The sequence below is a fragment of the Silurus meridionalis genome, chromosome 1, assembly GCF_014805685.1.
Source record: "Silurus meridionalis isolate SWU-2019-XX chromosome 1, ASM1480568v1, whole genome shotgun sequence".
Taxonomy (NCBI): Eukaryota; Metazoa; Chordata; class Actinopteri; order Siluriformes; family Siluridae; genus Silurus; species Silurus meridionalis.
The window spans coordinates 4,224,650-4,250,732 of record NC_060884.1 but is presented as its reverse complement, the minus strand read 5'-3'; the positions used below and the strand labels follow the sequence as shown (position 1 = coordinate 4,250,732).

Genomic DNA, 26,083 nt, shown 5'->3' with positions numbered 1-26,083 from the left:
TGCGCTTGGGTTCACAGACTATGAACTATTTTACTAGGAAAATAAATATAAATCAATCTCCTCATTATTGTTTTCGGTATGATGTTGATCAAGACTTTTCTGGCACTGATACACTGTTACACTAATATAATGAGAATCAAACTATAATCAGTTTAATTAAACATTTTGTTCGGATCATGTTTTGTTCTTCATCCCAGGCGTTCGATGCTATTATTTATATCTTCTTTGCCGTGGAGATGGTGGTCAAGATGGTGGCTCTCGGCATCTTCGGCCGCCGATGTTACCTTGGCGACACGTGGAACAGACTGGACTTCTTCATCGTCATGGCTGGGTGAGTGTGGCTGGGGAGAATTTTCTTTCATGAACACATGGTTTATGGTTGAGGCAACACACTGTAATAGAAATGTAATACCGAATTTACCCACATTGCTCTTCAGTTGCATGTTAATACAGATAAATTAGTTAGATTAATTGAATTTTTGTCATAATAACTAGCGACAAGTAAGTGTATGTGAATATTTAAATAAGAATGTTTATTTATATGTTAGTACGTTAGTATTTTAATAAGTAGTGGAACCTTGATACTCGCGACCTTGTCACTTGCGACTTCGATAGTTTGCGACTTTTCATACTTTCAAAGAGCAACTCGCGAAAAATATTTAATTAACGAGAAGCCGTGAGTGGCTCAAAAGTTCAAAGTAACATTTCAAAACAGAATTTGTACCAATAAATTACATAAAAATGTTAGAAAAATTTTTATTATTGTAATATTAATTTAAAGTAGTAAATAAAACATTTATGACAAGTTCACAATTTTTGTTGAGTTTACAGTACAGTACATGTACAATTCCCCTTGAAAAAGAAACCATCAAAAGGAGAGTCAAAACCTCATGATTTTTTTGTTACTCATGAGGGGTCATAGAACGTAGCCCCCGCGAGTATCGAGGTTGCACTGTATATCAATATTGATGTGTTAGGGAACTCTCGAGAGTGGTAACTCCATCAGGTATAAATTTGAATGTATAATTATATTCATGATATCATCTCGAGCAAGAAGCAATGTTAAGTTCGGTGTCTCTGTTTGAAAATTTTGATGTAAGAACACTATTGCACCCAGAAACACATTTTCATACCCGAAGCACTCACCTAACTGAAACCTCTCAACTCACCCTGCACTGCAGCACACTCCCTCCAATCCTCTAGCACTGCTGTTACTGATACTACCATCTCAACATAGACTGCATCTCTTTTCTAGCACCTAGGTGGTGGAACGAACTTACCCTTGATGTCCGAACAGCTGCGTTCTAGCATTTTTTAAAATGCCATCAAAAATGCCTTTTCTCTAATTTCCATTTAATTCATTCACTATTATACCATTCATGCTATAACAAACTCTATTTTTCTCCATCTTGTGAAGATTTGTGCTTATTCAGCTACAAGATTGTTAGTAAACTCACGTGACGGTGGTGATTTAAGGAATCCTGGTGTTCCAATTCATCCCAGAGGTGTTCAATAAGGTTGAGGTAAAATAATGTACAGCAGGCCACTCAAGATCTTCCACTTCAACCCATGTAAACCATATCTTAATGGAGCTGACTTTGTGCACAGGGACACTGTCATGGTGTCATAGGTCAGGGGTCCCCAACTGGCGGATTCCGGTCCGAATCCGGACTGCAAGACCGCACAGCCTTTTCACATAATGAAATAAATATATGCCAAATGCTATTTTCTAATAAAATTCTATCTATATATAAAAATGTATATCAGGCATATCAAGATCAGCTCAGTAGAGCCGTTTGGGTCTTACGGCACCACGGGTCGCTACTTCAGTTACTATGCTCACTGTTGCTACGATCGGACGTGCAGTTGCACGTGCAGTGTAGGCAGCAGAGAGCGATGCGCAAACAGATGAAACTTTCAGTGAGTGAGTGAGTTCAACTCAGTTCAGCCAAACCGACGATTTTATTTAATTTTCATTCGGGGTTATTTACATTTTTATTGACGGAACTGTACAAATGAACAGATAAAGGGTTTCTGGCACTTTTTCTTTTTCCCAACACTGGCACTTTTTGCCTGTTCGTGTTTCTGAATGATATTGCCGATGATTTTTCCAATGCGACTTGAAGCATAGAGACAAGAGAGCAATGTTAAACATTAGGTTTTTAGGTATATAATTGTCCGGACCTCAGCTGGTGAGGAGGGTTTATTTACTGGACCTCAAGCTAATTTAGTTGAAGACCCCTGCTCTTGGTTATGGTTTCCTAGACCAAATGACTGGAAAATTTAAGCTACCACATACAGAGACATCCTATACAATTATTTGCCTCCAACTTGGTGGTAACAGTTTGAGGAAGAAATATATATATCTATATCTATGTATGTATCTATGTGTATGTATATATATATATATATATATATATATATATATATATATATATATATATATATATATATATATATATTTGGCTGTCAAAATTAAAATTATTGTAAACAGCACTAAATTTTATTAATGCTATCAATTCAGCGCGCATTTCTGTTTCACCATTTTTATAGAAAATGTAAATACATAAATAAATAACTAAATAAAAAAGAGGCGCAATTAAAACCTTCGGCAAAAAATACGTTTATCCACGACGTCCTTTCTTAGATATAAAATAAAAAATAAACTCCAGATAAAAATATTTTTAATCTGTAAACTTTTGTTTTATTTCTGCGCCAAGTCTCAAATCAAACACTAAATCCGGCATGTTTTACACAATTTACCCTCTGGGTGGCGTTTTGTGGGTTTTTTTCCTCATAATGGCGACACAAACTTAAATTACTGCCTTTATTGATCGTACAGATAAAAACAATACATCATTCAAATCTGTAAAATGTCTATAATTTTCTATATATAAGCTTCCTGACTTGACTTGAAGAGGTGCAGTCTCTCCGGTATCACCTCATTAACTGTCCGTGTGGAAACATAGCAAAGGTTTTTAATGATGTCCACACGTCTCTGCACTGATATAGCCTTTATATTTAATAACTGTACGTATGCTTACATATATATCACATGCTGTAAATATGATACATGTTTAACACCTCCAAGCTGCCAGTTTTGGGCACCTGAGCAAGCCCTTAACTCACTACTGCTCATTTAGTAAATGAGATCATTAAGAGTCGCTCGGGATAAACACTTCCAACAGGAAGTGGCTATATCTCGCTATCTTAGTCTCTCTATTTTTTCTATCTAATTGTCTCTGTGTCTCTTTTAGTAAATGTCTCTGTCTCACTGTATATGTCTCTCTCTTGCTGTCTCTCTATTTTTTTCTCGCTTTTTCTAAAGCTGTGTCTGTTTTTGTCTTTGTCTCTGTCTTTCCTGCTTATTTACATGTCTAACAAAGTTTTGAGTTTTGAAAGTAATGCCATTAGCGATCTATGATGAAAGACTTTCCTGGTTCGATTCTTACCTCTAGTTTCATATTGAAAATTTAAAGAAGTTTTTAAAAACAGAACAATAAAAGGTCATTAAAATTGGTTGCTGGTAAATCTGGGTATATCAGTGGTGATATCATGATCTAAGAGAAAACAGTGGTCTCTTAACTATGGAAAAGCCAAGAGTCCAATAAGCAAAGCCTTGTTTGCCACCCCTCTGGTAGTGTAGTGGTTAGTAATGCGGTCTCTGCTATCTGACTCACCCGGTTCAATTCCTACCCCTTAGCTATCCTTTATTGTTTAAAAAGTTTTATAAAAGAACCAAAAAAGGTCCTAAAAATCATGTTCTTGCAGGAGATCCTGTGGCTCAATTGGAAGAGCTTTGCCTCTGGGTTGAGAGGTTGCTGGTTCAAACCCCAGCCATGGCTCAAAGTTAAGAGTGTGGAAGGTTCCGGTGACCATAGTGAGGAAGGTGTCAGAAATGGCTGTGTAGAAGGTCGGATGTGGACAGTTTCAGAGGGCGTATCCTGAACCAGGGGGGCAATATCCATGCATCTGTCCCCCTGGTGTCTGAGAAGCTGAAAACAGGGGGTTATGAAGCAAAAACATCCAAAAAAATATGAACTTAGGCTCCTGGCAGAAATTTCTTTGATAAACTAATACAGATGTAAGTAGCACAAGTTGAACCCACATTGTAACTAGCAGGAAGAAAGCAGGATTCAAACCAAGATCCCCACCACTAACGAGACACCAACGTTAACCCATTGAACCATCGGTGAGGACAGACTCGGAAGCTTGTTTAGAGCAGTTCTATCTTTCTTTTCAACCCATTAAAAACAAAAATATATCGCTAAAGAAAAATGAAGGAAGTGAATCCTGATCGTGACTGGCAGGCAGAAAGCAAGATTCAAACCCTGAACCCCACCAAAAGCAAGACACCTGATTTAACCCACTAAACCATCAGGGAAGACGGGCCAAGAAGTTTGTTTAGAGCAGGTCTATCTACCTTTAAACCATCAACACAAGAATATAAAGCTAAAGAAAGATTTAGGAAGCAGGAACATAACCGACATCGCAACTAGCAGGATTCAAACCTGATCCTTACCATCAGCGAGGCACCAGCCTTAATCCAATGAACCATGGAAGAGATCAGACTGGGATGCATGTTTAGATGAGGCACAAGCCTTAAACCACTAAACGACCACTGCTGAAAAGCATGTGTGCTTTTTGGAGGGTTCATACTTTGTTTCATGCCAGTGCAGTAAGAAAGAAGGCATGTAGGACTGGCTTTGAAACCTTATCACCAGCGTGGACTATATTAAGGACCATGTTCAGGCACAAGCGGTAACCCACTGAGCTACCACAGAAGTGCCTTTTTTTTTTTTTTTTTTGGTGGGGTTATCTTTCATTAAAGACCAGGAAATCAAGAAATCAATCCAACACAGAAAGGACAGAATTGAAATGTTTTCAGAGTGGACAAGGTCCAGAAGTTTTATTTACCAACACAGCAACCACCAGCTCGACCAGGAATCAAACTCTCAATCTCATCCTCGTGTGGACCCTGACATTAACCCACTAGGCTATCACTATCTATCTATCTATCTATCTATCTATCTATCTATCTATCTATCTATCTATCTATCTATCTATCTATCCATCTATCCATCCATCCATCATCCATCCATCCATCCATCCATCCATCCATCCATCTATCTATCTATCTATCTATCTATCTATCTATCTATCTATCTATCTATCTATCTAATATGATGTGAGGTCCAGTTAACAGCTAAAACAGGTAGAAGTAATAACTACTTTTTACTTAAGTACATGTCTGAGCCAAAACTTCTTTAATTTCACTTGAGTAAAAAAGTATAATCAGTACTTCAACTTTTACCCGAGTATTTTAAAACATGAGGATCTGTACTTCTACTTAAGTAAAGGATGTGTGTACTTTTGCCACCTCTGCAATAAATCCACCACTTAAGCCATGTTTGTCATGTTTCCTGGATGGGAGTGGTCTGGAAATGGGCTTCTTTACAAAATGGCATTTATGTAATTGATTATTTTTTGCTCATCTTTTCCCAAAATATCTGGCTGGACATGGATGAAGACGGAGGGTATTTTTTGACAACCACATAGATTTTAAAACCAAATAGTAAATAGCCAAAGCAGCAGAGGACTTTACTTCAAGAACGTTTTTGAGGGACATGGTGACACCATAGAAAACTTGCCATTGATGAATAAAAAATTGTTCTGAATGTGTCCCATCCCCCGAAGATGCAGATACATAAATGTTAAAAAGAATCCGAGGCTTTCATGTTGTTTTGCGCTGTTTTATCTCCATGCAGCACACATTCGGATACAAAAGTACAGAGCTCAGGTATCAGGAGGTGTCCTTGCTGCTTTCAAGAAAAAAAGTTGGAGACGTTCCCAGGACAAAAACAAACAAACAACAACAACAAAAAAAACAAAAAACAACTCGGAGCGACTGTGTAATAGAGCAATGTGCAAAAGAGTTTCTCGAAAGCTGGACTGCAGCCATATTGGGTATCTCACATAAACAGTCCTGAACAGCAGTGTTGGCTGAAGATTTAACAGAACTGGAATAAACTTCACGAAGCGAGGTGATGGCTGTTACACCATTAATGAAGAACATCAAGTCCAGCTGTTTTTTCCAAGTTGGATTTTGATTAAATTTGGAGCTCTGCAGGCAGAAAATAAAGAGATTTATATGAATGGATTGATTGTAGAGTACCTTGTCATTATGAAGTAAGCATGGGATCACACAAGGAACTGTTAGTTACATTTACAGCATTTGGCAGATGCCCTTATCCAGAACTAATTAGCATTATCTCATTTAGGCAGTTGATGGTTAAGGCCTTGCACATGGGTCCAACAATGGCAGCTTGTTAGTGCTGGGATTTGAACATACAACCTTCCATTCGTAAGGCCAACATCTTTTCCAATGAGCTACCACTTACTCTGTGTTTAAAGAGGTTCACACCCAAAATTGACTCAGCTTCCAATGTTGGGCCCTTGAGCAAAGCCCTTAACCATCTGTGATCCAGAGATGCTGTTGATGTTAGCTTTTTAACATTGCTGGGTTATGCAAAGATAGACTTTCACTGTGCCTTAATGTACATGTGACGACTAAAAAGTCCTTTCTTTAACCATTTTATTTGCAGTTTCATGATTTGTTTGGAAATTCCAATACAACTTTCCTGACAAACTTTTTCACTTTTTTGATTGATTGCTGTTGCATTTGTCTTTTAATATTTCACTTTGCTGATTGTAATCGAGCACCAGCGGCATATTTACCGCATACTAGTTTGTTCTGCTTTACACGGCATTCAAATTTGGCGTCATTACTTGGAGATTTCTAGGGACCACTTGGTTCTCTGCCCCTATGTCCTATGAAGTGCATGTACTTGTTTTGTGGATCCATGCAGTGTGATGCTGTGTGATCCATACTGGTTATCAGGCCATCAGTAGACTTTAATTAGCTGTGCTTTTGGAATTTAATCAGCAGCACACGAAAGACTTTAAACCTTCCCTTTTGTATGTTTGTTGACCATTTGTTTTTCACAAAACGGCTGTGGGATCGAGAAAGCCACTATGGAAATTCGAAACAGTTCACCTGCCCTGTGACAATGCACAAGCAACAAGAAAAGATTTGAAGAGATGGCAGGCTACATGTGTCTCAGAGGAAGCATGTGTTAGGCTTCACCCTTCCAGATTGGTAACTGCAGGGGGTAATTGGCTAGAAATGAACAGAGATAGAGCAGAAGTGTGTATCAGTGTATATATATGCATAATTGTATGAAAGGGGAAGACAAAATCTTATATTGTCTTGAACAAAATATTCTAAGATTTTGAATGTTGCTATATGCATCAGATTATTAATTAAAGTGTGCAGTACATACTGTATTAAAATTGGGACACTGGAATTGATGATTAAATTAGGGTCAGACTATTAGAGGAAAATAATAAATGATATTGTGTGATGCAGCGGATTGCAAAGCGTAGTTCAGTTGCCTCAACATGGTGACTGGGGCATCTGGTGTCCTGCATGGATCCAATAAATAGCTTCAACTATGCTTTAAATAGCTTATCTTATTGTAGTATATTAAACATATAGCCGACATCTAAAACCTGTAACCAAACATGTAAATAATCTCGATTATTGAATCACTTTAGGGAGCCCTCAGTCACAAAAAGATTTTAACCCCCTGGTCTAGTTAATGTTACCCCTCTAAAATTGTTTATTTGTTAGATTGGCACTGTTATTCCTTATTTTCCCGAACCAGCCATGGTTCTTCCACAAACTGTTACCACAAAGTTGGATGCACACAACTATGTCTGTATATGGAAGTATCACATTTGCTCTGATTTCAAACCTATTGAACACCTTTGGGATGAATTGGAATGCTGACTGTACCCCAGCCCTACTGACCTTACCTACATCAAAACAGGATCTTTGTAGCTGATTGAGCACAAATCTCCTCAAGCACAATCTACTGAAAGATCTTCCCAGAAGAGTGGAAGATATGTTTTTAGTGTTCTTTATATGGAAGACTGGCAGTGTTTATTTATGTATATATGATCAAATTGGTTTTTGGTGTACTCTACACCATGTGTATACTGTATGTGGGACTGGGAATGTTGTTAGAAGTAGAAGTTCTCAGATCTTTAGTGAGCACATATCTGAGTCATGATCTGTGTAGATAACAGAAGTGGTACAGCTTCTGACTGTGGAAAATGAGTCAGTGGGATTTTGATGCACCATGGGGATGCAGCTTTGTTCCATGTTTAAGTGTGTATGTGTGTGTTTGTGTGTGTGTGTGTGTGTGTGTGTGTGTGTGTGTGTGTGTGTGTGTGGTATCTTGATCAATTTGCGCTCCAGACAGACCGTATCTGAATTTAAAGCAGCGTTGTTTGGCTTGTTGGCAACATGGCGTAGATAATTTATACAAATAGAAGCTCAATTGTATCGCCAGCTCCCCACTTTATCACCTTTTTTTCATCTGTTTTGCTCGTCTCGCTAAGCAATGAGTGACTCTTGCTGTCTTTCTCTCTCTCTCCCCTCTCTCTCTCTCTCTCTCTCTCTCTCTCTCTTTATTTTACTCCCTTCATCCGTCTGTCTTACTCTGCCTTTTTTGGTTGACCCATAATGACCTGAGCTGAACGCCATTACATATGCAGGAACACTTCACTTCCTCCTGACAGCATGAGTATTGGCCCTTTCACTGACACACAAACACACATACACACACATTTTTCTTATCCTGCTCTTCCTTCCTATCTCTTTCCCTCTGTAGTGCACTTTCTTCCAACACACACACACACACACACACACACACACACACACACACACACACACATGGTGTTCTTTTCATCAGTTGTCATATATGACAGCCTGGCTAAAAAAGTCGGACATGAAAAAACTTTTCTGACATGCACCAAAGCAATATTAGACATGTGTAGCAAAAGCAATTGCACAGTGACACAATTGTTGTGCTTTGCCTCTACACCCTGAAATTTATATCGTGGTGATGGGGCTTGAATTTGGGTCAGTGATTCCGGCAGCTGTCAGTAAAATATCTTTTCAAAGGCTATGAAAAGAACCAAAAAAATGAATAAAATAAAGATACGGACCACTAACTTTCAAGGGAAAGCCTTAGCAGAGGGAAATTTTTGTGGCGTATTTTTCTCGGCATCACTGACGAGTTTAGAAACACTCCACAAAAAATCTGCAACTGAAACTGACAGACTTGGTGGGTGAAAAAAATCGTCTGGTGATTTTTATCTGCTGCTTTTCTGTGAGAAGTTAGCTTAGTTGTTGTCAGATTTTAAATCAAATTGCTAGCACTGTTCCAATGCTATTTACCAGTCAGGTTTTGCGACGTGTCTTTTCACGATTGTCCACTGAAGTCGTATTAATGAGAAATCTATTCAGATTAATGAGAAAAAGTTAGCTTGGATCAGTGCCGTTGCATTGATGGTGGTTATTAGCATAGATTTTTGGATGCTTGATAATAAACTAGCATATTTATTTAAACCTGCTCATGTCTCTGCTTGTCCTGTCCTGACTGTAATTAAATCCCAAGCATTTTTAGATGCTGATTGAGTGAACTGGAAGGCATGCTACAACTGTATGATGCTAGTCAAAGCTGAAAAGTGGAGCAGTGTGTAACACAATGATAGACTAGTTTACACAACAACACCAACAAAAAATAATAGATAACATTTTTGCAACCAAACAGTAACTTTCAGTAACCACAGCCAGACATTTATATGTTGCAGATTATAGCTAGCTATAGCCATACTTAGAACCAAAAAAAGCTAGCATTCAGATATGTAAGGGTGCAGGGTGTAACCCAATCTCATGTCATTGGAATTGTATTGGTGTTAACAGAAACTTTAATGGTCCTTCTGGACCATTTTGATAACTTTCATAATTAATTGTCTTTTATTGGTGAAATGTTATATCTAGTGGATTAATGACCACTATAACAACTTTGGAAACTTGATCACATGTTGGTCCTAATGGTTTCCAGAGAACATCAGTAAGGACCACTGGCACATTGTTAAGCATCCAGATTCCAGTAGGTGTCCAGTTTGTTTTAATAGTAGTAATGTAATGATGTATATTAATACACTTATGGAGATAGGTAATAGATTTAGTGGTGATGGTTTTGTACTGGTTTGTGTAGTGGAAACTATTAACATTTCTGTGATGGTTTATAAATTATAAATCTATTTTGTTTTTTTTCAACAGTTTTTTAGTCAGTTTTCATCTTAATTATCAAGTATCTCATAAAAAATTCCTCACACAGACCTGGATGCAAAGTGGCCAGTCTGAAATGTAGTGAAAGATGCATGGGAGATCAGACATGCAAGAGGTTAGACTACAGGATGCATGTGTGTTTGTGCACACACACATGCATGAACGTCCCCGTCAGCATCGGCGTGTCTGTGTAGGCGGATGATGTTGTATACGTCTGCAAGCTTCTCTCGAGCAGTGTTTTCTGCTGGCAGGCTCTGAGACGTGCTGTGTGAGCTGGCAGCATGTATGCTTAAAGAGTGAGGACTGGAACAGATGGATGGATTTAATTGATATCAGGCTTCATGGCGGTGCGTGCATGTGTTTATGCACACAACTAAATATGCTCGATAAAAGAAAAAATAAACAGAAAGATACTCTCATTCTTGAAACAAATACACAAGGGTTCTTGTCTCTGTTGTGAAGTTCAAGTGGCGTGTAATCTCAAATTTCGAAACATACACTTATGGGATTCAGTGGATCTGACAGTCAGGGTCTGATACACTTAACCCGGTCATGTGCATTTATTAGAAGGTCATAAACTCTCAATTTAAGGTTAAATTTAAAGACCATAAAAATTTTGTGGACACCTGACCATAAGATTCATCTGCTTTTTTTCCAACATCCCACTCCACATGTAGCCCCCATTTGCTATTATAATTACCTCCACTTTACTGGATTTTAGACTGTGCTTGTGGAGATTTGTATTCATTCAACCCCAAGGGCTTAAGTAAAGGTGCTTCAAGGGTGTTCAATAGGCTTGAGGTCAGAGGTCTTAAGGTCAGAGCCACTCAAAATCTTCCACTCTAACCATTGTAAACTTCAACTGGAGCTGGTTTTGTGCAAAGGAGCAGTGTCATGCTGGAGCAGGTTTAAGTAAAGGGAAAATCAAAGACTAATGCCAACATCCAAAGAATACAATTGTGCACTTCCAACTTTGTGGTAAGAATCACATATAGCTGAAAAGATTTGTTTAGGAGTTTGGGGCACAATCTCATTTGGCTATTCTTCATAATTTTTTAACAAGCTATAACAATATAATAGTCTGCTACTTTTTCAGTCGTCTCAAACTAAATTCAAACATAGTGTGAATTGTAGTGGCAAAGCGACCACAGATCGTTCGTTTTTTAAAGTGATAGATAGCAAGGAAGTTATTTTTTAAGTATTTATTCTTCATCAGAGTATTTTAACTTTGGGAAAAGTTGACTTCTCTACGTTTGAATGCATAATATCTTACTTTTTACACTACTACATCAGTTCATTTTGGAAAATGTTCAATTCTCCACATTTGAATGTGAAATATCTTACTTTTTACACCACTGCTTCAGGATAAAACAAAGAGTACATAATTTACCACAGATTTTCAACAAGTGCTGTCAGGGACCATTGGCGACTTGAACTAGGCATGTTTGGCGAATGGACACATTTGAGAAGTTGAACTTTATGCATATGAAGGGATGTAATAAATTAGCTACTGAGTCAAGACAGCAAAAGGCACATGATTCGTCTCTTTGTTAAAGGAATGCTATTTGCGTTACCCATTGATAAAAGTATAACAGCTACTGCCCACTTTATAGTACAGTAATAGGTGACTTGCAGCAAATGTGTATGTATTTCAACCATAAAAATATCCCTCATTCTAAAAAAATGTTGTCAAAAGTAATGGTTTTTTTTTAAATATATTTTTTATAGTCTGGTCTATTCCTACCCCTAGGCTAGGTTTTTATTTCAAGATCCCACATAACAAGTATAAAGCATTTATTGAAGTTGAATGAATAAATAATAACGGGAAAAAATGCACGGTTTGTGGAAGTGCTATAGGGAACACAAATAGTGTTTTGTTGATTAGACAAATTTCCTTTTTTATTTTATTTTACATCTTCAGGATGTTTTTTTTTAAATTCTCACCTCAAGGATGAATTACTAGAGGTTACTAATAAGCCACTTAGCTTCTTTGTTCTTTCTCCTTTGAAACCTGTATGAATGCTTATAATGGCATTAATGGGTTTTATTAATATTCCTTGTTTTTACTTGGATCTGAAATTGATAAATTTGAAGCATGTTACATTACAACACCAACTGTACATTCATTATTTGTGTTATTTATTTAAATGGTTTTGTGGTTGAAGTCATTGGTTGTTTGGGGTGTTTATTCAAGGGGAAATTTGATAGCTAATTGTGAACAATGCTGTGTGTGGTTTTGTGTAGTTAATTGGATTTTATAAAACCACAGTGTACTTACAGATGTGCATTCTGTATTTCCTGTACACACTCGCACATAGTTTGCCTAAAGGAATCATGTACAGTATTTCACAAAAGTGAGTACACCCCTCACATTTTAGCAACTACTATACTATAGAAATAAAGCTTGGATATTTTTTTGAGTAGTCAGCATGCAGCTTGTACAGCAGTACAAATTTACTGTCCTCTGAAAATAATTGTCAAAATAGTGAGTACACTCTAAGTCATCACAGATGTACGTCGTGTAACCATGCTGTGGACAACCTGTCCAAGAGCATGAATTATTAGAACCATGTCCTGTGGTCTGATAAGACAAAGATAATCTCATAATACCAGCAGTTTTCCAACATAAAAATGACCCCAAACACACTGCAAGATAACAACCGCCTTGCTGAAGGGGTGAAGGTGATGGGGTGGCCAAGTATGTCTCCAGACCTAAACCCTATTTAGCACATGTGGGGCATCCTTAAGTGGTAGGTGGAGAAGCGCCATGTGTCTAATGTCCAGCAGCTCCGTGATGGATGAGTGGAAGAGGATCCCAGCAACAACCTCTGCACCTCTGGTACAGGTAGTTGTCGACTTACGACCTATGCAACTTACGACCATTGGACTTTACGACCACAATCGCTAGCCGCGGAGTACGACAGTGCGTACCAGCTTCCGGCATAATTTCACAGTACTGTACATATAGCCTACTCTACTTATGACCAAATCGTGTTACGACCGATCTGTTGGTCCCAATCTTGGTCATAAGTCGACGACTACCTGTATACATAAATATATATAAATATTAAGTTTTAACATACAGCATTAAGTGAAATATGCTTGTAAATGTTTTAAAGTAATTATGGTGTTTCAAATGATGTACATCATCAGGACACCAAATGAAATGTTTTCTTTTGCTATGTTTCCACACGGACGGTTTTGATTGCCGGATATGTGCATCATGGCGGATATTGGTGCTTGATTTGAGACTTGGCTACTCAGTAAAACTATTGTTTATGACTTAAACTTAAAATAATATTTCGGTAAAGTTTTTTCAATATCTATACATTCTAGTTTTGAGCTTAGTACAATAAGAAATGTATCAAGACATATTTAATATCTATTGTCAGTGCAGTGGAAGATTGTTGAACATCTATAACTATTATTACTACAAGATTCTTTTTTTCATACTAATTACTTATTCCACATCCCCTTCTCACACGTGAAATTAAGTGGGCAAAAGAGCATGTGGTTATCTCTGTAGCAGTTATGGATTAGAAACCTCACTCAAGGGCAGTAGCACTGGTATCTCTTCTGCTGCAGGCTTGCTCCCAACAACCTCTGCCAACTGTGGGATTTGATCTCAGGGTGAACGTCCCTCAGCTCTGAAATAGCTGCCACTTATTCAAAGCGTTCCAGGCTGTAATGCTTTGACGGGTTCCTGTCGTGTTTCCTTCTGTGAACTAAACTTACGGTTCAGTTGTCTGATTCCTATTCAAAAGAGTAAAAAATGTCAAGCAAAACTGATTTGAAAACAATTTCTGAACCTGATCTCATGGAATTGTGAAAATTTTATTCAGTTCAATTTGACTTGTAATCACTGCTATCTTAGTGTGATAATCACTTCGGAAGATAAAGTCAGCAAGGTCATGCTGAAAATGGTTAAGACATACAACGCGGTGATACGTTATGAAAAATATGACTGCTCAGGAGACGATTCTTAAAATATGTACAAGTGGCGTGGAACAAAACGGCAGTAATTGCCTGATTAGCGAAAGTCACAAGCCGCAGCTCGTAAAGCATCTGACAGCACAGTGGTTGATTCATCGTCAATGTTTTTTTTTTTTTGCTTCTTCAACCTCCAGAAGCACTGCAATGCAATGCACTGTGCGAAAGCAGAGAAGAAAAACAGCAGCAGTCTTCTCTCCGCTGTGAGTTCCTGAAAACCGCCAGCAGTTCAAAGTCGGGCCTGAGCGTCAAATCAAATATTTATGCCACCACTCAGAGGAGAAAACAGCAGTCTAGTGGCATCTGTTTGCCAGCACCTACAGTAGTTATAAAAATGCAGTGTCAAGGAACACACCAAGATTGGAATGGACACTGGCTCTCTGGTTGGTTTTGAATGGCACAATATGGATGCAATCTTCGAAGGCCTGCAGCAGGTCCAGCGCAGCGCACTCAGCTGTCTGACTGAATTTACATGGTGGGCATGCTCACACACTTACACACACTCTCACACACACTCACTCTACTCTACTCCCGCAACCCTGGTCCCTAATGACGACTGGAGCATATCCGGAATTGGTGTGAAATGTACCTTGTTATGGTTCAAATGAATCGCAATTCCTGTGAGGCTCGTCTTGTACCCTGAACTAGCAGAGTCAAGCAACCTTTTTTTCAAATCTGCTGGCTTGGAGTTATTAGTTTCCTCTGTGCTCCCTTTTTTTCCCCACAGGATGCTATATTTGGTGCTTAACTAGAGGTAAAAATCATCTGGGTTACAGATTAAAGATGCATTAGACTCCCTTCAAAGGAATGCTGAAAGTGGAATGTACAGAACTGTAAATAATGCTGTGCTACGTCAAACTCGGGTTATGAAATACGGAACGTCATGCAGTATTAACCACTTGACAAATGGTGCTTAGGGTGAGGGTGTGTGCCGGTGTGTATGGGTGTGTGAACATACGGTCTTCTCTGTTCACTTTATTTGAATTCTTCTCTTTGCACACTTGCCACAACCATATTACCAATTTCAAGGAAAAACACGTCAGGTTATAAGATATCAAAATTTTCTTATGTGTTGACATTATTTTGTGTTAGCATTGTGCAGGCAGTTCCACACTTAAATTAGCATTTGGGACTACTTCAGTGCTCACTTCACATAGAAGAATTTTTGGAAACTGATTTTGCTCAATTCCATATGTCCCTTTTGAGCAAAAAGGTTTGCATAAAGCTTTATTTATGTGTTTTGATAATTGTTCTTTATTCATAAAATATCTTCAAGTTTTTTTTTTTTTTTTTAGATCTCCAGCCGGACATATTCAATAAGCTGTAATGTAGCTATAAATTAAATTTCCATTCAATTTGATTTGTGTAGTGGCTTAAACAATGAATATTGCCTGAAAGCAGCTTTACAGAGATAAAAAGGTTATAAAATTTGAATTTGAAGAAAATGTTCTTGAGATAATGCAGGGAAAAAGGAACTCAAAAGGGAACCCAATGTCCAGCTGGCACCTTAAACTGAAATTGACTTGAATTAAACTATAGATCCCTGTTCTTGGGTTCAACATGTTATGCATTCCGAGATGCATTTCTACTCACCGTGTGGTAATTTCAGTACAGTATCCTTGTCTTTTACTTTGGCTGTTTCCGTTCAGTCTGGCCACTTTTCCTCTGAGGTCTTTCTTCAACAAAACATTTATTCTCAGATGAAATTGTTTTTTTGTACCTATTTGTTTAATCAATTCGTGCATAAAAATCTGCCATTTGAAAAAGAGATCAAATGACTGACATGTTACAAAAAAGTGCAGATGCACAACAATGCAATGGTCAAAATCACTGGTCACAATTTGCACTCTTTTGATAATTAATTGATCGTTTTTATGTGATTTACTGCTGCCATATGGTTGGCTGATTCAATAATTGCATGAGGGTATATGCTATATTACATACTCAATGTTGAATATATCTAATATTGTATCTATGTCGTGAACGCTAATTTATATCTTCTACAGAAGATGCAGTAGAGTGCTACAAATACAAAATCTTCTTGTTTGACCTCATGCTGAACCACATTCAAAGTCCATAGCCCAAACCAAATCCATCCATTTTAGACAGTCTTGAGGAAGACCACTAGTTTGTGTCATTTTGCATTTGTACTAAACACATTTATCATGAATCTGTTTTTTCTCTTCAGGGTTGTGGAATACTCTTTGGACCTACAAAACATCAATTTTACGGCCATCAGGACCGTCAGAGTCTTGCGACCTCTCAAAGCCATCAACAGAGTCCCAAGTAAGTGCTTTAATATGTTGTGTGTTTACTTTATGGCTTTCATTTTGTTTTGATGGTGGAGACATGTTACCCAACTGGCTCGTGTGATTTGCTCAGAACGTTTATATTTCTGGTAATATTTTATGTCAGGTTTATTCACATTTGTAGGCGGGTAGGCGGAAAAAAAAATGTTGTATTTAATATGTGCTAAAAGTTTTGGCACCCCCTCATAAAAATGATTTTAGACAATCAAATATGTACAAAATACAATAAGTTGTTTGGAGGTTCTTATTTTTCCTATTCACCTCATAGACTATTAACAAATCATATGCACTACCTCATCATATTCTTGATTATGTTCACACATTTACATGAACTCAGCTCTTGCAAAGTCTTGCTCCTGGTGCATTCCGATGGAGTTGCTCGTACTTGATCTCATTTTTCTTTGGAGTTTATCTGATATTTTGATTTCCGTCTTTTTTTCCCATTGACACAAATTGGCATTGGGTGTTGCACTGAGATGAGACAAATCAATATTTCTGTACACTGTGGTGTTCAAAACAGACTGGTAATGTACAATATTGTAAAAATGTTGGATGATTCATGAATTTCACTAAACATAATTAGGTTTCAGATCAAAATATGTTTGCCTCTACCATGAGGTTAAGGTTCAGAAATTGCAAAGATTAGATTTTTTTTTTATGTCTTTTGAGAGCAGGTACATTGTTTCAGAGCATATCTATAATCCAAATTCATGAAGGTTTCTTGCTCTATCTTGTGAAAATGCAACCAGTTAAATAAAATAACTTGTTTTTCAATGCTTCAAGACAACAGTACTTGTGTGCACATTTTGCACAATATCGAGTAGCCAAATTCCAAGGGTATAGCAATAAAAGCAATAACGCTAAGCAGTAAGTAATGATATTTCTCCTTTAACTTGCAAAACAGATCAGATTAATCAAAATGAGCCCTTGGGGTACGCCACCCGAGAGCCTCCTCAGTTAGACATGATTGCCCTTGACTTAATTTGCTCAAAGTCTCATGGATGATTGGATAAGATCACTGAATCATCTTAATCACACATAATGTGGGTTTAGGTAATAGGGAGTTAATAAACCTGAGAGACTTCCGCATCATCCCGTCTCTCCGCAATGTCAACGTACAACTGTTCGCAGCAGTGAAGTGGAATCAGGAGTGCTCTGAGTGATGGCGGTTTTAAGGTGGAGATTTAAGAATATGAACATCTAATGTGCTTCGTATAGAAATAAGAGCACATGTCGGTATACATTTTGGATGATCATGTGCATTGTGCCTGTTTTATTACATTTTTTTTGGCTAAAACATAAATAATTAATTATACCCTTTATTCAATAACATTTTAGACTTGTCAAAATATGAACATACCACTAAACTAATTTGTAAATATTTATAAACTTGGTACTGTACAAGTATGAACATTTACTTACAACTGGAAATACATGCATATACACATGAATCCACCTCTTAATACCACCACTATCACGTCGCAATAATAGAAACCATCAATACAGTACAAAGGCTTTACAAAGAGAGAGGAATTTCACATATAAATAAAATGTCTTTTTGTCTTTTATACTTTAGTTATTGGAGCTTTACTGAGCATTATTAGATGCAAAATATCAATGCATTATTGTTTATTGCACAGGATTAATCATCCTACCGATTCAAACCTCAAAGCAAAAGACTGTGTGAAAGAGAAGCAAAATAACATATGCAATACCACAAATGGAAAGCATTATTGCAAAATTGCTCTATGATAGTGTTTCAGTGTGGAATATTAAAAGAGATTTTTTTTTCCCCGACACTTCCGCTATTACAGTTCAATGAAGAAGCGAAAGGCTTTTTTTTCTAAACTCATCACGTGAATCTTAATTAATGTCACACTCAAGACGTGCGCGCGATTTAGTGCTCACTTCGCCTGCTCAAGCCTCCATTTTCTCGCTCTCTTCTCACTGCACATTTAAATCGCATTCAATCCTAATGAACTGCTATCGATGGAACAATAAATCCAATCTAGCTAACACGTGCCGGCTCTGCACTCGACGTTAATGCAAGTGGGGAAACGTGTACACAAATGCACATTTAGCATTCTGATTTATTACCGATGTTATACTGTGCTGCACTTCTAAATCATTTTACTAGCAAATGATTACATTAAGCAGTTTAGATGGTGGTATGGGGGTATTTTTTAAGTAAGAACAATTAGCTACCAAACAACTTTATTTCCATATGTATGCATTTACTGTTTGTTTTTTTTTGTTGCAACATTGATATTTTTTCTGAAAACAAATATTTAATATAATATAATATTTCATATGAATATTTCACCCAAACTGTGGCCCTAATGGAAGACTTGTGACTACATATAGTGGACCCCTACAGTATATATGGACAAAGGTTTGTGGACACCTGACTATAAGATTTGTGTGGTTTTTGAACATCCCATGCAATAATTATTCACCATGTTCTCTTATAGTATCCCCCACTCTTCTGGGAAGATGTTCCACTAGATTTTATAGTGTGCTTGTGGTGATTTGTGGTCATTTATCCACAAGGCCAAAAGTCAGGTACTGATGTAGGTGAGGTGACCCAAGAAAAAAAAAAAAATCAAATATATTTTGAATATATATATATATATATATATATATATATATATATATATATATATATATATATATATATATATATAGGTTTAAATGATTTTTTTTTTTTTCCAAAAATATTTTTTATTGAGCATCACCGCATACTATATCTACATATATTTAGCAGAATTTTAAAATATATTTTGGTCAAAATATATATATTACAAGGTGGAGTCCTGTGATGCAGTCAGCATTTCAAATTATCCCAAATGTGTTTAATAGGGTTCAAATAAAACTTCTATAGGAGTAGATCTTCCACTCCAAACTATGTAAAGCATACCTTCATGGAGATAAGGGACAAACATACACTTATAAAGAACATATAAATTTTAATCAACACATTATCTGTGTAAAGCTGCTTTGAGACAATGTTCATTGTTACAAATCAAAATAAAATAAATTGAGTTGAATTGAATAGAAATTTTCATGCTACCACATCCAAAGACATTTAATACAATTGTATGCCTTTAACTTTGTGGTAACAGTTTGAGAAAGAACCACATATGGATGTAAAAGTCAGCTGTCCTAATACTTTATCCACAACCGCACATGGTTAAAATGTACATTTTGTGAAATTGTTTAAAAAAAAAAAAACGTAAAAAAAATTATTTGTCAACCTGTAATCCATTTCAACATAAAAGAATGCGTACATAATTCATGACACATAAAGACTTTATTTATTATTAATACCGGATTGTCCACCTATCGTCTAATGTGTGCATCATATTTCTACTTTAACCTCTGTGTTCTCACCATGTAATTAGTTTAATGGCTAGGCATAACCTTTAAGGTCATGTTCACAGCATTTGTAATTGTAAACATTGGCACTCTGTCGCAACGTATAAAGCCGTCAGGGTCATGGCACCGATCATGAATCATAAAGTGAAGTAAAATGTGCACTGCTTGGGTGTGCTATGATTTGTAGATGTGATGTTTTCTGAGAATGACTATGACTATATTTGGTGCTTGCATTAATTATCGACTTTATTAGGTGTTATGAGCCATTATAAAGGAGGTCTTTGTGAAGCTGTTTATTTTTTAGATTTTTCTCTTTATTCATTCATAATATTATACTGATGTCTTTTATCTAACTACAGTAGGCCGTAGTGCCGATCGGCACCGTATAACCTCCGGAGGATATACAACAAACATTCCCTTCTTGCAATTTCTTCCTCCTGTAAAGCCAAAGTAGGCAGTCTGGAGGCTAAAAGCCATGCGTATGTTTAACAAAGGGCTTCCAGAAACTGGTGGATGCAATAGCAATTGCTCAGTCAAGAATGCAGATGCTAGAGATCAGATCACAAGCGGGCTGGTTCACCAAAGGCAAGCGGCAAGTCAAATCTAGGTTAAAGAACTGGAGAAAGAAGCAACTCATTTAACAAAAATCACATCAGACAGTAATGCGAATGTTTTGATCAATTAGGATTTGGAAATGTAACTCTAATTAATTGTGATTGGTGTTCTAGTATTTAGTTATTTGTTTGATTCCTGAGTTATTTGCATATAAGTCATCGAATAAAGTTATTTCTATTATTCTGGATTAATAATTGTATCACTTTGTTATAGTCATTTGGAGATTGTATTACGATTTGAACATTTTTTAGAATTCAGGACATGGACATGAGAACAATAGAGCAGACATAGAGAAATGAAACACAATGCTTTAATGACAACATGGTTATTAGGCCTGCAATTTGGGACCCATATTAAAATCAAGCAAAGCCATATCATCCCTTGCCAACAATCTGGTCATTAACACTAAACTTATTTCCCACAACATGCAGAACAGTCCCTGCATTAACTATTAATAGTGATCTATCGAAGTTTTGACCCCAGTCCTGCTCCAAACTTTTTTTTTTTGTCCAAAATAAGCTTTCATTAGTGAGACAGCAGAGAGCGCTGACCTGTAATGCTTTATAGTGCTGCAAAATCTGAGGCTGGTACAATGCCCAGTTGCTGTAATTCCCCCTGCTTTATTTAGATGCTTATAAAAGAAGCAATTGGCTATTTAATTAAAGCAATTTTCTAACAGCAGCCCTTCAGGGCTGAGAAACATATTCTTCTGCTCGCAGATTGGGATGGACAGTGGAGCCAGGAGACTGCAGACTAAAGACAGGAGTGTAATTTTTATCATGAAATGTAAGCTCTCAGCACGAAGGCCTATTCAGTAAACCACTAGAGAGGACCAAGAGCTCAGATGCCATGTACTAGAGTTTCCAAAAGATCACTATTTGTCTCTGTGTGTGTGTGTGTGTGTGTGTGTGTGTGTGTGTGTGTGTGTGTGTGTGTGTGTAGATAGATAGATAGATAGATAGATAGATAGATAGATAGATAGATAGATAGATAGATAGATAGATAGATATGGCAATATGACAGATATATACAAATATAGTGACCCTTTCATTTGTGTATCATTGGCGTCTATCATCTTTTTTTCATCATCTTCAACTTTAATAATTGGATATTCCTCATCACCTATTAATAGTTCCATGTACAACATAATGTTGTAATCAACATTATTTTTAAATCAATCAAGCAACCCATTAATTAAATAATGGCCTGTGGATAATTATAATAGTGTATAATTGATTTGCATTTATAAAACAACTTTATTTAACATTTAAGCATTCTGATTAAAAATGTCATTACTGAATCCCTTTAAATACATACAAAAATGTGAATTTGGATTTGATTATTAAAAGCAGAAAAGGGATGAAACTACTTTTATTATTTTTGTGCACAAAGAGAAAATGACTTCATTTTCTCTATTTGTTTAGTAGTATATGATCAATGCCCGATCAACGTAAGAGTCAATTTCATTGGTGTTTTAGTAGATAGACCTGTCCACTCTGGAGCCAATCACACCACTGATAAATATTATAAAATATACTAGAGCATCATATTCACAGATCACAGACAATCAAGTAGAGTGGGTACGTGGTGTGTGGTAAAGCGTTGTTCTGTGATGAATGTCCGAGGATTTTCTGCACAGTATGCTATTGTGTAACGAGGACATGTGTCGGACTCCCATTTTCTGTCACTCTCTTGTTGCTTTTGAAATTATCCATATATGCAATTCTCAGAGTCAAGCCAGAATGTTTTGCGAAGCCACAAAGATTCGAGGCTGTAAATGCTGCCAAATGTGCTTCAACTAAGGGTCTGAATACTTATGTACCTGTGCTTATTTATTATTATTTTAAAGGATTTAGAGACATCTCACTTTGTCATTATGGGGTACTAAGTGTCGATTAATGACAAAAAAATCAATTTGAACAATTGTAGTTTTTGTAATATATTTATATAATATTTTGAAAGAGTTTGGTATTAACACCTCACAGTTTAAGTGCAATCCAAAGCAAGATGAAGAAGAAGAAGCCTTTTTCCTCACATATACATTACAGTGGATTGAAATTATTTTCTTTATATATACCAGCCTGTTAGGAAGTTTGGGTCAGAGCACAGAATCAGCCACGACATAGAGGTTGCCAATGCTTTAAATCCCCTGACCTTTAAACTGTAGTTTAGATCCTTAACTGTTGAACCACTACTTCCCCTAAAACAGGTTACAGCACCTGGTGTTCCCAGGCACTCTCCCATCTAAGTACTTACCAGTCCTGAACATGAAAGAATGTGATAAGTTCAGCATGTGTGGGTTTCCTCCCAGTTCTCTGTTTTCTGCCAATTTCTCAAAAACATTCTAGTATGTGGATTTACTATTGTGCAAAACAGTTGTGTCCCACGACAGACTGGCATACAAACCAGGGTGTTTTCTCTTCTTTAACCTTTGGAATGTCCCTGGACACATGAAGATGAATGGATAAAAAACTGGAATTCATTAGAAATAACCTTGAGCCATTGTGTCTTAGCATGTCAGAAGATGCAGAAAATCAGTGGGAAAATGGTGGAGTATTTATTTTTTCCGCTGCATTTTTCCATGAACCCTTATCCCTCAAAACTTCTCTTTTTTGTTTTTTCCTCCTCTGACGTACTCATAATCATTTGACTGCCATATTGGTCTTGCTTATGTAAAAAAAATTTTCTTTATCTTATTTATCATTTTCTTTTATCCTTTCTTTCAATAGCAGGTCACATTGAACTTTGTGCTGGAGTTTCTCTCTAGATGAGTTCTTTCATGTCAATAAAAGACCAAGTTTTTAATTCAGTCAGCTATTTTCTCTCTCTCTCTCTCTCTCTCTCTCTCTCTCTCTCTCTCTCTCTCTCTTTACTTCTTCTTTCATATACACTCTTGAAAAGACCAAGTTTCTTACTTACTCTGTTCTCCATAGAGAAAAGATAAGCTCCTATAGAACAAACTTTAAATAACGAACTTTACAGTTTTTTCTTCATCCCAACTTCCCCTTCAAATTTGAATGGTCTGCAAAAAAATCATTTATAACCCTTTTAAGATTACTGTGCCTCAATACTGAAATAACAGTATTTTTTTTTCTCATAAAATTTCTATACAAAATAAAGGGTACAGATTTCAGTCTGCAGTTTTTTACAGACGTACATAAGCTATAATTTCTAATTATTGTTCAGCTTCTAGCTTCAAAATTCAGCAAAAAGCTTGCGAGGGACAATAAATTGCTTGGAGAAACTCGCCAAGATTATTCATCACAGAGATAAGGATTTATGCGATGAGTAAATTGCTATTCATTTTTTATGCCACCTGAAAGCTGAGGCAAGGAGGTAATGTGAGGTAAGGAAATAATAGGCAGTGATTCGCTCTTTTCTTAAAGCTTTAATTCAAAATGACCTACTCTTTATGGGGTTCCTTCTTGCAGCAATGCACATAATTATACTACTAATAATAATGTACACAATATGGCTCAATATGGGTGTGGTAGCCAAGGGTCCACATACAGTAGACTCTATAGTGTATAATAGGGTTTTGCAACTAATCATTTGGATTCACCAAACAAAATTTCAACAGATGACAAAGTACATTTCCAGCATTTCTAGTACTGTTTTGGATACACCCTAAATAATAAAAAACGAGTAAATTAGCATATACGACATGAAAATGCGAATAGCAAACAACTATGTAAAAACAGGAACGTGAATCAGTATAGAAATGAAACCAAAAAATCCTAAATTGTAATAAATGTGTAGACTTTTGATAAACTCAACACATACTTCGCAAAGTTGAGGAGTTTCTCTATATGGCAGGTGTGAGAGTGTGTGTAAATAAATATCTGTGTATTAAAAGAAGGTGGATGACTAAGGGCAGGAATTATGGTTCTTGGAGTCCATCTAGAATTTCGAGTTCGACTTAGAACTGACACTGTTACGCTCTTTAAGGATTTATCAATCCATAGACGTTTAATAGATTAGCTAAAATTGTTGATTCTGGAATTAAGTGTGCATTAAGTGTTCCATCAACTAAGCTCTACTAATACAGACGTTCACTAAACAGCCTTTCTGCTATGGCAGACGGCTATACGTCTTTTACACGGCTCTGGAGCTCTAGAGGATGATTTGATATTCCACAGTGCAAGAATTGCATTCAAATTTTATACAGAATGGCTTTGGATGTATGAGAAATTTCTTTGGGAGTGAATATTAGTGATATTAAAACTACAGACCTGCATACACCTTTACACTGTATACAAAGTCAATCGAATGTTAACACCGTAGCATAACGTATTGTGCAGTTGAGTGTAGACTTGGGGTCGGGTTAGGTTTGAAACATCTTGCATACAATTACAAAAAGGCTTTGGCTTATAAACAGATTTGTGATTCATTTCAGAAGACCGAAAGGAAGCGTCTTTTTTTTTTATTTTGGCCTGTCTACATAAAGTCTGCTCATTTATTTCTTTATTTATTCCTTCATTCATACATTCATTTATTTATTTATTCTTCAATGCCATTAGCTGAGTGGGCTCCATTAGGATAAACATGGCTGACCACTCGGCTTTAAACAGCTGCGAATAACTGCCATTAAGCCATTATGGGAATTATGGGCATTAAGGCTGGCTTTGACTCTCTGATCTGATAGATGGGATCTGCTGATCTTCAACCTCACAGAGAAACACGCACATGCTGGCCGATAGCGGATTAGGTTCACTCTTAATTACACCGTTTGAAAATTGCAGTATTGTGTATTGGATTTTTATGCTGGAATCAGAAACGCATGTGACTGGACCTTGTGTATCAGCTGATGTAAATATGATATTATACAGTAGATTATTAGATTATAACACTATAATTAGCTGATTGAGAAAAGAGGTGACCATCTGTGAGCAACAGTATGGTTTTATGCCAAGGAAAAGCACCACAGACTGTTGTCAAGAATGTTAATGGAGAATTATAGAGAAGGTCAGAAGGAGTTGCATCGTTTGTTTGTGGATTTAGAGAAAGCGTACGACAGAGTGCCAAGAGAGGAGTTGTGGTGCTGTAGAAGGACGTCAGGTGTGTCAGAGAAGTATGTGAGGGTGGTGCAGGACATGTATGAGGAGAGTGTGACAGCAGTGAAGTGTGCAGTAGGAACGACAGACTGGTTCAAGGTGGAGGTTGGACTGCACCAAGTGCATCTGTTCCAACCAAAAAAAAAATATATAAAAAAATCAATGGCGCATATAATCTGAGAAAATGCTTTTATTAAAATAAAATGTTAAACCAATAATAAATCATTTCCCCCTGTAGGTCGAGTGAAAAATTTGATTTATGGTTTGTAATGTTTATTTAACATTGAAATTTTTTTTGGCTGATTTTGATTAAAGTGATTAAGACCTTAACCTCTAACGTTATAAAATATGTGGGGTTTGTGCATATGTGCAGTTTACAGATCATTTCCTGAGCCATTTATCAGCATCGGGATAATGATCATAGTCACTGAGGGGTTTGGATTTATTTGGAATTCTTTGGCAATCGCATCCTGCCAGCTATTCATGAAAGATGTTCTTGCGTAACCACAGTGACTGGTGATTATAATACAGAA

At 36.8% G+C, this 26,083-nt stretch overlaps 1 protein-coding gene across 1 annotated transcript in view; it reads left to right on the top strand.

Moving 5' to 3' along the window:
• The window catches only part of LOC124388458 (voltage-dependent T-type calcium channel subunit alpha-1I-like), a 166,612-nt gene that overhangs the window by 59,229 nt on the left and 81,300 nt on the right, over positions 1–26,083 (top strand). The window contains 2 exon segments of the mRNA XM_046853083.1: positions 198–331; positions 16,386–16,483. Of these exon segments, the coding sequence (XP_046709039.1) occupies positions 198–331; positions 16,386–16,483 (232 nt within the window).